Genomic DNA, 11,227 nt, shown 5'->3' with positions numbered 1-11,227 from the left:
GTTGTTTCCAAATGTGCTAGGATACAAAACAGGTCTAATATTAGTATAAAATGTAAATAAATGGAAAATTAACAAATAAATTAAATGAATGAAATTAGCCTCAAGTTTTCCTTCTGCTTAAAAACTAGTTAGAAATCATGAGATTAATCACAATTATTTTATTCTATTGACAGCCATAGTTTTTATTCTTCTCAATCATTGAAGTTATCAAACTGAAAGATCCAATGTATTGAAATCTAAATATTTTCCCTGGACTCTGTGCGCATTAAAAAAAAAAGTTTAGAAAGCTTAGAACTTGTATAGAATATTTTCATTTATTTTGAACTCTATTAACAGAAAAAATATGTTTCTTACAAACAATTAAATATTTTTAAGACAAAATAATTACTTTAAAAGCATGTGCTCATTAGCACAGAATTGTCTGAAGAAGTTAAACACAAAATGTTTCTGTGAAATCATTTGAAAAAGAAATGAATAAATATACACATATGTGGTGGATTATATAACACTTAACTGATCAAGTACATTCAGCTCAAACACTTGTGCTTCGACTACTAGATCAAGAGAATACAATATGGTTTGCATCGCTAGATTACTATCAAAATAGCCTCACTTGTGCATTTTGCATGAAAGTGCTTGTATTTAATGTAATGATTATGTTCCCAGCTGTTAATATAACATCAATGATTAAAATATTATTTATTCATGTAATAGATAGCTCAGATATGACAGATGACAACTGTGATTATATGATTAAGTCTACTTATGTAAAAACACACTGAATACTGCAATACAGCGTTCAAATATTCATCATCAGTTGAAAAGTCATGACACAGAGTCATAAAACCTCCCATCTTTCATATTTGGCCACAGATGTGTTTATAAACAGTGTCCTCATGACACTGAAGCAGCTGTTAGGTGTCCTTCGTGCTGGTTTCTAAAGGGAACGTGTTGACCCAGCCCTGTGTGCGGTCCAGGCACTCCTCCCAGCTGTACAGCGGCTGGTACTGAAAGTGACGAAACGCCTTGTCTGTGCTGACAGTGAAGGATGTGCGGGCCACAGCGAGTGTGTATCCATTGAGAAGTGGTGTGTAGTTGTAGAACGGCTTCAGGAGCCAGCGTATCAGGTCGTTCATCCATGCTATGAACCACAGCAAACACACTGGAAGACGCAATGAGCGAAAGTTGAAGGCCGACAAGAACTGCATGTTGAAGTCATCGTAGCTCTTATATGGCGAGTCGTCATAGCAGAAATAATATTCCCCACCCAGTCTATTGGGATGTTCTTGTAGAGCACGTGCTGCTAGCAAATGCATCCATGCCACATTCCCTGCATGCACAAAAACACATTCAAGTTATTCAAGAGACAGGGCAGAGACTCAGACAACTTATCGTAATTATAGCAATTAAAGCCATTACATAAATATATAAACAGCACAGATAAATTCACGTTTTAGGTACTGCTATTTTTCTTTTAATAAATCCAAGAGTACTAGAGGGACTAAAGAAAGAATTAAGCCAAAAAAATATATATTTAAATTAATAATAATAGGATTATTATTATTATATCAAAAATAAAAAATGCAAAATTCTCTCTCAAGACCAGACAAAAAAAAAGATTAAATCACAATTAACTGATTCTATTCTATATCATGCTTTGTTTTATTTATGTTTTAAAAGTAATCTTATGGTTATAAAAAGATACACAGAAATTTTCCAGACAATGTTTTACACTTGTTTATAATTTACTTTTTTTTTCACAAAAATATGTGCTTTCCTTTTTATGAAGGCCCTTGCATGGAGATTATTATAACTGGGGCTCTGTGGCAATAAAATGAAATATTTAAAAACCTCTGTCTTCGACTAAGACCTGTCCTGTGACACAGTTTTTTTCAGATTCAGAGATAATAATAATAATAATAATAATAATAATAATAATAATAATAATGCACCATGTGTCCACTACACCTATGCATACTTGGTTTGCAGTTCCATTGGTTACTATATGTTAAAATAAATCATATGTAGAAATTTATGTCTGATCGAGCTTTCTCTGCATGAATGTATTGTTCTCTTCTGGTGATGTGCTGTAGCTCAACCTTGGAGGGAAGAGATATTGCCTGTTTTATCTAATTGTGATTGCAGGGGTTGAGTTATTGAGAGGCATATCCTCCAGCAGACTTTTACAGCAGCCCAGATGAGACCCACCTACTGTATGACCCTTACCAAAGTTGAATATTCATAATTTACTTATAAAGATAATGTACTTAAACTTGTGTCAGGGACAGAGCACCATGTTAGTTAGTTAATAACTTGATCCATCCACTTGGGGAAATTTTGTTTCAGTGACTTCAATATGCGGTTCTCACAAAGACAATACAACATCAATGTTTACAGTAGAACAATACAATTTCACAGCAATTGATCAAGAAATACTAATACTGAAGGAGACCTGCTCACAAAAATCATCTTCTTCCTATCTTTCATTTAAGAACTTCACTTCCTATTATATAAAAGATCTTCTACCTGAAGGCAAAATCTCAAATCATACAGCGGGTGCCTATTATCAGATATTATTTTCATAGCTTTACCAAGACATCTAGTTTGATAAATTTGTTGTAAACCCATCAAAGGAATACCATGTAATTTACTTGCAGTATAAATCTTCTTGAACAAACACACACTTTGGTTTCACCGAAACACTCCTGAACCAACAAATAATACAAAAGGTCAGTACAGTTTCGATAAGTGTTATAAAACTTAGAGGGCTTACACTAAATGACACCATCTTTGCTGGCCACCTCAATTTGTGATCTAAAACAACTCCAAGGTATTTATACTCTTCTACCCTCTGAATCTGCAATTGCTGAGGACTGTTTTCTAAGTATCAGTATTGAAACAAATCAACTAAAACATTTAACTTGACATTTGATACAAAACTACCAAGAAACAAATTCATTTAAAAAGGGTTCATGACTGTCCTCATCCCCTTCAAAGAGAGTAACTAGTGCACTATCATCTGCAAATTTGATTAAATATCTCACTGGACAAGTACTCCTACAATTGTTTGTGTACATAATAGATTCAAGATTCAATTCAAGATTTTATTTGTCACGTACAAGTTATATGACATGCAACGAGCAGTGACAGTGAGGTCTGGCATACTTTTTTTTAGTCTGTGCAAAAAAAAATAAATACAAATAATGAATTATACAGAAAAATAATTATAAAAAAATAATTCAAACAAATAATGAAATGTACACAATATATTACAATACACAGATGATATGTAGAGATGCTCCAAAGAAACTGCTACACAGATGTGCAGAGATGTAAACAATGTGCAGTGAGGATGAGTTGCATAGTTGTTATCTTAAAAAAGTGCAGTGTGCAGAGTTATTAGGGAACCCTACACTACCAGAGTCTCTAAAGTGCAGTGTGTTTAATGTGCAGAGAGGGGAGAGATGTTCTGGAGATGCGCTCAGCTGAGGTCACTACTCTTTGCAGGGCTTTACGATCCTGCGCTGAGCTTTTTCCATATTTCTGCGCTGAGCTTTTTCCATATTTTTCCATTTTTCCACAATGAGTCAAAATTTTCTATAGCCCAGATATAGAAAGTTTTCAGGATTCCAGGGGAAACCTTTACATTTCTCAAGAGTCTCAGATGGTACAGTCGTTGTCTGGCTTTTTTAACTTGAGCTTGAATGTGGTTAGTCCAGGTCAAGTCCTCAGAAATGTGTACACCAAGGTATTTGAAGCTGCTCACTCTCTCCACTGGGGTTCCGTTAATGATGAGTGGGGTGTAGATCCGCTGCGGCCTCCTCCTCCTCCTTTTGCTGACATTCAGAAAGAGACAGTTTGTTTGGCACCATGATGTCAGACTTTCTACCTCATCAAGGTAGGGAGCCTCATTGTTGTTGGAGATGAGGCCCATCACCACTGTATCATCCGCAAACCTGATGACAGACGTGGAGGTGTGAGTGGACACAGTCATTTCTGTAGAGCGAGTAGAGCAGCGGGCTCAAAACACATCCTTGTGGGGCTCCTGTACTCAGGGTGATGATGTTGGAGGTGGTCTGACCCACCCTCACTACCTGAGATCTGCACGATAGAAAATCAAGAACCCAGTTACAGAGGGGGGCATTCAGTCCGAGTTTTCTGAGCTTGAAAACCAGATTTTGGGGGACTATAGTGTTGAAGGCTGAGCTATAATCTATAAACAGCAGCCTCATATAATTCCCTTTATTGCTGTCAGTGTGGGTGAGAGTGGCGTGTAGGAGATGGGAGACAGCATCCTCAGTTAACCTATTAGGGCGATAGGCGAACTGGAGTGGGTCAATGTTGTTAGGGATAGAGGAGCAGATAGTGTTCTTGATAAGCCTCTCAAAAACCTTCATAATTAGTGATGTGAATGCCACTGGTCGGCAGTCATTTAGGCAAGATGGATTGTTGTTTTTCAGTAAGAGTGACAGGACAAAACCTTGTGGGGAACCAATATCTGTGATTTGTTTTTCAGTCAGTGAGGTACCCACACACACTCATGGAACTCTATTACTTAAAAAAAAAAAAAAAAAAAAAAACACAAAATCACTCCTCCATCTACCAAATATCTTTCGACCAGAACAGATGGAACAATATTATTAAAGGCAGAAGAGTAATTAGCAATAATAATTTTCAGATGATTTTCAGGATTCTCAAGATGCGAGTAAACAATATGTAACAATGTTAAATTAACATAATCTACTCCATTGTTTGACTGACAATCAAATTCTGTAAAAAAAAAAAAAAAATCTGTAAATTTTCCACTATGTACATTTTAACAAGCCTTTCACAACATTTAAACACAAGAGAGGTTAATCCAATTTGTTGAGACCAAGCTCTAATGGTTTGTTAATTTTAGGAACAGGTACTATAGTTAAAGTCTTCCATATAATTGGCACTGCATGCTGGTCAAGTGACTTTTGAAACAACAAAGTGAAAACCGTAGATAATTGCTCAGCACGTGATTTTAACACCTGATCACTTATATTCTCTTATATTATCATATATCATCAGTAATGGTCATCATAGAAGACAATTTGTTCATTCAAAAGTGTTTTTAAGAGTGACTGGTAAAGAAAAAGGAAATGTCTGTGTGGTGAATTGATTACGTCATGATTATGTCTCAGGAAGTGTATCAGATGTGCAGTGTAGTCAACACTGAACGGCAGAAAAGTGAAACAAAGCGCTCGTTCTAAAAGATTAAGAGCACGATTAGTCTCCGGTGGCACAATGTCTGCTCTGCAGAAAGGATTGCATGACTAAAGAGTCGCGAGTAGATGAGGATGCTAACCAGATGCACATCAGTGATTAGTGAACTTGGGACACTGTTGGTAGGATAAAACTATTTAAACAAGTTTAATACTGAATTATATTTATATTATATTCTATAATCTTGTGTGTTATTTGAATCATTAAAGACATTTTGCCAACTTATATTGTGTATGATAATGTTGCATTGGTTCATAGGTAGGACTACTATTAAGTGTACTTGAAAGTGTGCATATTGTGCATACATGTTAATGCATAGGAGGTCAAATGTTTGATTATATTTAGGTATTTATTTTGGTTTTATTTATTTATTTATTTTACTATTGAAAACATCTGAAACGTCTGAACATCTGAACTGATGCTATCTTACTCAGTCACTGACTGTAATGCATGACTGTAGCTTTTGGTCAGGAGATGATGTCATCAGGTGGCGTCCAACTTTCACAGGGTGTTTCGACCCTGAACCACAACACCCTCCAGTTGGCGGCTCGGCAGTGGTGGCCAGTCACTGCCCTTCTCCTCCTGGCCCCCAGCTCAACTCCTCCCTCCTACTCCAGACCGAAAAAAACGCTCTTTCTGCTGCCTCACCCAACCTACGGACAGCTGCCTTCCTTTCCCTACCTGTTATACCCAAAGCAGTGAGTGTCTTCCACACAGACTTTGCCGGGAAACCCCTACACTCGACCTCAACCGGGAATAGCCAGGTCTGCCACCCTTTGGCCCTGCACTGCTCAACGAGGTCCTGATACTTTGTGGCTTTCCGCTCATGGGCTTCCTCGCACCCGTCTTCCCACGGGACCATCAGTTCAATCAAGATTATCTTCCTTGCCTCTTCGGACCATAAGACCATGTCCGGCCTCAGCAGTGTTTGCACAACCTGGGGTAAGACTAGTTTCTTTCCCAGGTCCACCCCCATCTCCCAGGATTGTGCTGCTTGCAAGAGGCTCTTTTTGATCTTCTTGGGGGCTGCTGGTTTCTCCCCTTCTCTGATGAACTGAATGCATGTCCTCGGCCTTCTACTGGTCTGGTGCTTTTTCTGCCTCTCCCGCTCCAAGATGTCAGCCAGTGCACAGAGAACCTTGTCATGGCGCCACCTGTATCTTCCTTGGCTAAGGGCTGTTTTGCATCCTGCCAGTATGTGCGCCATTGTTCCCCTCCCTCCACATAGCCTACACGATGGGTCCTCCCTCATACCCCATCTGTGGAGGTTTGTTGGTGATGGAAGGGTGTCATACACTGAACGGAGCAGGAAGTAGATCCGAAAGGGCTCCAGTCTCCAGTTCTCAGGCCACGTGATCTTCCTCTTTGGCAGGTCCCACTTCGTCCAGGCACCTTGTACTCCAAGTTCGACGGCCCTAGACCTGCGCCTTTTCTTCCTCCAGGTGTCGGACCTCGGCTTGAATCATGTCCCTCCTCTGCCTTGGGTCTGCTTTTCCCCACTGCTGGAAGTGGGTGGATCCGAATCCTTGCCTCCCTACACATGGGTTCCCGATGATGTCTTTCAGCTTCAATGCACTTTCGGCATGCACTACTGATGTGTAAGCCACCCACTTGCGTCCTGATCTCGTAGTGACACCTGCTCTTCTGACTTTTTCATCAGTGGAGTCTTGGTACATCATCATAATCACATCACAATCTCCACCACTGATGATAGGGGCAGCTGTACCTGACCAGACCTGCTGCATAGCCCTACTGAATTGAAGCTTGGTGGGATTCCGAGCCACTTGCGAAGGTATTTGCTATGAAGGCTGTCATAGGTACTTCGTAGATTGTCAATAGCTACATAAGCCATGGTAGCAGGCCGTGCTGGAAGAGCCAGGCCTTGAACTTTCCTGGTAATCCTGACCCCTCAATCTTACTCAGCCATGCATCTGCCTGTTTCTCTGTCTTGGAAAAAACATTGCATCTGTCGGTCAGGGATGCATCGTACCATTTCCCTAGGCACTTAATTTGATGGTATAGTCTCCCCCTGTACTTGCAGCTGGAACTTGCTGGTCACTTTTACCATTTCTAATCACCATACTTCTTGATTTCTTTGGTTTGAATTTCATACAAGCCCAAGTTGCTCCATCTTCAAGAGCCTTCAAGATCCATCTTGCTTGCACATAGGTTGAAGTTGTTATAGTATGGTCATCCATAAAACTTCTTATTGGAGGTTGGCTGGATGTTCCAAGCACCCAGAGAAAACTGGAATGCCACCCTTCTGGACTGATGTATCAACATATTTATTGTTCACCATGTAGGTAGTCATCCTTTTTGCCAGGACAGAAAAGAATACCTTGCATTCGACACTTAGGAGAGAGATGGTTTGGAACTGACTGATGTCGGAAGAGTCCATTTCCTTGGGTACAATACCCCTCTGCTCTTTTCCATGATGCTGGAATGATACCTTTCGTCTATATCCTTCGCAACAGTTTCCATAACCTGTGGAGGAGCATCAGGCATCTCTTGTATACTTTATAATGTATACTGCTTGGTCCTGGGGCAGATGCTGAATGGGCTTTCTGCACAATGTCCTGGACTTCTCTCCATGTTGGTTCACTGGTATCAAGCTCTTCCTCAGGAGTTTCAGCAGTTCTGCTGATCTTTGGGTGTGCACCACAGGCCTGGTTCCTGAGGGCGTCACTGTGGCTCTTCTTCAGGAACTCCTCTACAACTTCCTTAGGGCTGGTCAATCTTCCAGATCTTGCTTCCCCCAGCAGGGTTTTGGTAAACCTGTATGGGTCTTTAATGAACTAAGCCCACTTTACCTCCTTCTCTTTCCTCAGTTTCAGAGACCTTTCTGCCCTTCTCAGTCTGCAGAGTTGCCCTCGAAGTCCACTAGTTAGCTCTTGTATGCCCTTCCTTTCTTCATCACCTGCTATTCTGAACTGCTTATTGAGGGTCTTGATCTCTCTCCTCAATTGCCAGATCTCTCGTCCACCTGTTTGGCCAGTTTACCTGAGTTTCGCTGCTACCCATTCTCTCTTCTGTGCCAAAGCATTCTCTGGCCATGTTGAAGATGATTGTTGTCATACTGTCGATTTTCTTCTCGGCTGTTCCTGCTAAAGTGGCCTCAAGTACTCTGTCTAGGTCCACATCTAGTTGGTTCCATGCAGTGTTGTTGTTTGCTTGGGGCCATCTCACTTTCTCTTTCATAGGTTGGGTGTCTGAGGTAGTGTTAGGAGAGTCCCTCCTGTGACTTTGGGATGGAGCAGGTGCTGAGAGGTCTCCTGTGCTGTGGGGTGCTTCCTGACTGGAGTCCTCCTGCGTCTCACTTAGTGTCTCCACTATGCGTTGCATCTGCTTCTTCCCTTCTCCACATTGGGTTTCTCTCAACCACCGCCCCCCCCCCCTCTCAGGAGACCCTGGGGGTATTGCTCATTTCTTTTAAATGCTAACAACCTAATCTGAATCTATTTGAAATGGCAAACTATTGTTTCAGGTTCACCATCTAACTTCAATCAAACAATCATCTGTTGGAAAACTGCTTTAATCAGTTATAAAATTTAATGTAAATCAACATACTGAAAACCAACCATGATTGTAGATAGTTTATTGTAAATGAAAAGAAAAAGCAATTTTTTTTTTCTTGATCCTTGTGTCCGTGGTTGGCTGACCTCTTTTTCAAGTTAAAGGCAGTATTGATGTGTGGACCTCCAAAATAAATTGACAGTTTATAACCACAACAGCCACAGTTTGTAAACTACTTGATGATCAGCGTAACAGAACATCTGTGGTCTTCACACTTATGGGAGCACAGACGATGTTTCATTGAAGCAGGAAGGTGAAAGCTTTAGGAAAGTTGGCGTTGCTGGTGGAGAGTCAAGTGGATGAGTTAAAAATGGCTGAAGAAGCAGTGGGGAAAATTAATTGAGCAGCTTAAAAAAAGAATGGACTACTTTCACTAGAAAAGTTAACTTCTTCAGTAGAGAAGCTCAGACTATTGGAAGAAGAGCTCAAGTTCAAGTTCAAGTCTGCTTTATTGTCAATTCTTCCACATGTACAGTACATACATACAGAGAATCGAAATTGCGTTACTCTCAGACCCCCGGTGCACACAGATAACATTAACATTAAAGCCTAAAAATCTAGATAAAAATATAAAATGTAATAATAATAATAATAATTCATTACATTTATATAGCGCTTTTCTAGGTAATCAAAGCGCTTTTACATAGACAGGGGGTATCTCCTCATCCACCACTAGTGTGCAGCATCCACCTGGATGATGCGACGGCAGCCATATTGCGCCAGAATGCCCACCACACACCAGCTTACTGGTGGAGAGGAGATAGAGTGATGAAGCCAATCAGCAGATATGGGGATTGTTAGGAGGCCATGATGGTCGGAGGCCAATGGGCGAATTTAGCCAGGATGCCGAGGTCACCCCTCTACTCTTTTCGAAAGACATCCTAGGATTTTAATGACCACAGAGAGTCAGGACCTCGGTTTAACGCCTCATCCGAAGGACGGTGCTTGTTGACAGTATAGTGTCCCCATCACTACACTGGGGCGCTAGGACCCACACAGACCACAGGGTGAGCACCCACTGCTGGCCTCACTAGCACCTCTTCCAGCAGCAACCTAGTTTTCTCAGGAGGTCTCCCATCCAGGTACTGACCAGGCTCAGCCCTGCTTAGCTTCAGTGGGCAACCGGTCTTGGGCTCCAGGGTGATATGGCTGCCGGCCATAGATACAAGGAGGAGTTCAAGAAAATATCACTCACTGCAAGGAGGGTTTTTGAGACTAATGATGATTATAAAATTGGACTTCTCTCCAACATGGAGCTTGATTAGAGTAAAGATGAGGAAGCAGTGCTTTCAGTGCAGCAGGATGCCGATATTGGAAAGACTGCAAGTGAGTGTCACATTAAGTTTGATGAAGTTACAAGAATTGCGCCAATTAAATTCAGTTCTGCAGCCAAGAAGACCTGTAATCAAGTAGTAAGCATGGCTGATGAGAGCAGTGACGGAGTATGAAAATTATAAAGTGCAAATTGACTTTTTCACAAAAAGTGTTAAGGAGGCAATAAGAGCTTCAAACTGGGAGAAATTGACCCCTGATTGTGAAAGGAAGGTCTTGAAAGGACGTGTGAAGAGGGTAAAGGAAAACATTTACATTTATTCATTTAGCTGACGCTTTTATCCAAAGCGACTTACAATTGCAACATATGTCAGAGGTCGTACGCCTTTGGATCAACTAGGGGTTAGGTGTCTTGCTCAGGGACACATTGGTGTCTCACAGTGGATTCGAACCCAGGTCTCTCACACCAAAGGCATGTGTCTTATCCACTGCGCCAACACCACCCATAAACAGCAATGACCTTGAACCGCTGAAGATGCATTAACCACAAACCCCATTATAAGAACCATGCCAAATGCAACACTATTTATAGCTCAAGCCACACCAATTGTGAGATTCAGACCAGCAAGTCTGCCTGTGTTTGATGGAAATAAGAGAGACTTCTATCATTGGAGGAAGGATTGTGGAAGTCTTCAGCAACAATGTTCTGGATCTGTGGAAGTCAAAAAGATTAAACTGTTGGACAGCATAGATGGTAGGACTGTGAAAGATCTCAGAATGTCCTCCTATAATTCCAATGAAGATATTTTCAGAGTTTTTACAAATTGATATGGAAACAGATATGCGATCACATTGGGGATTGTGGAAGAGCTTGAGAGAATTCCTGTGATGAGAGGAAACTAGCCACAAAAAATGACTGAACTTGTCCAAACAGTGGAGAAGGCTTTAGTGGATCTTACCTGTGACCTTGGAGACACAGAATCCTCTTGTGGTAAAATCCATAGAAAGCCAGCTTCCTGAGTTCATGAAGGGGGACTGGCTTGCTTTGATGAAGGTTCCTAGAAAGTGGAAAGGCAAGAAAGAAAGTCTGCAGTCATGCATTCACTAGATCAATAAAGACAGCACTGTCTGA

The 11,227-nt window shown here is 40.9% G+C and overlaps 1 protein-coding gene across 3 annotated transcripts in view; it reads right to left on the bottom strand.

The window, feature by feature from the left end:
- Nucleotides 1-295: 295 nt before the first annotated feature.
- Nucleotides 296-11,227, bottom strand: part of LOC132149210 (3 beta-hydroxysteroid dehydrogenase type 7-like) — a 43,948-nt gene continuing 33,016 nt past the window's right edge. For all 3 annotated transcript variants that reach the window (XM_059558229.1, XM_059558228.1, XM_059558230.1), the window contains exon 7: nucleotides 296-1,330. In XM_059558229.1, coding sequence (XP_059414212.1) covers nucleotides 915-1,330 — 416 coding nt within the window. In that variant the 3' untranslated portion in view covers nucleotides 296-914. The remainder of the gene's footprint in view (nucleotides 1,331-11,227) is intronic.

Source organism: Carassius carassius, chromosome 9 (genome assembly GCF_963082965.1).
Source record: "Carassius carassius chromosome 9, fCarCar2.1, whole genome shotgun sequence".
Lineage (NCBI taxonomy): Eukaryota > Metazoa > Chordata > Actinopteri > Cypriniformes > Cyprinidae > Carassius > Carassius carassius.
This window is presented reverse-complemented; position numbering and strand designations above follow the sequence as displayed.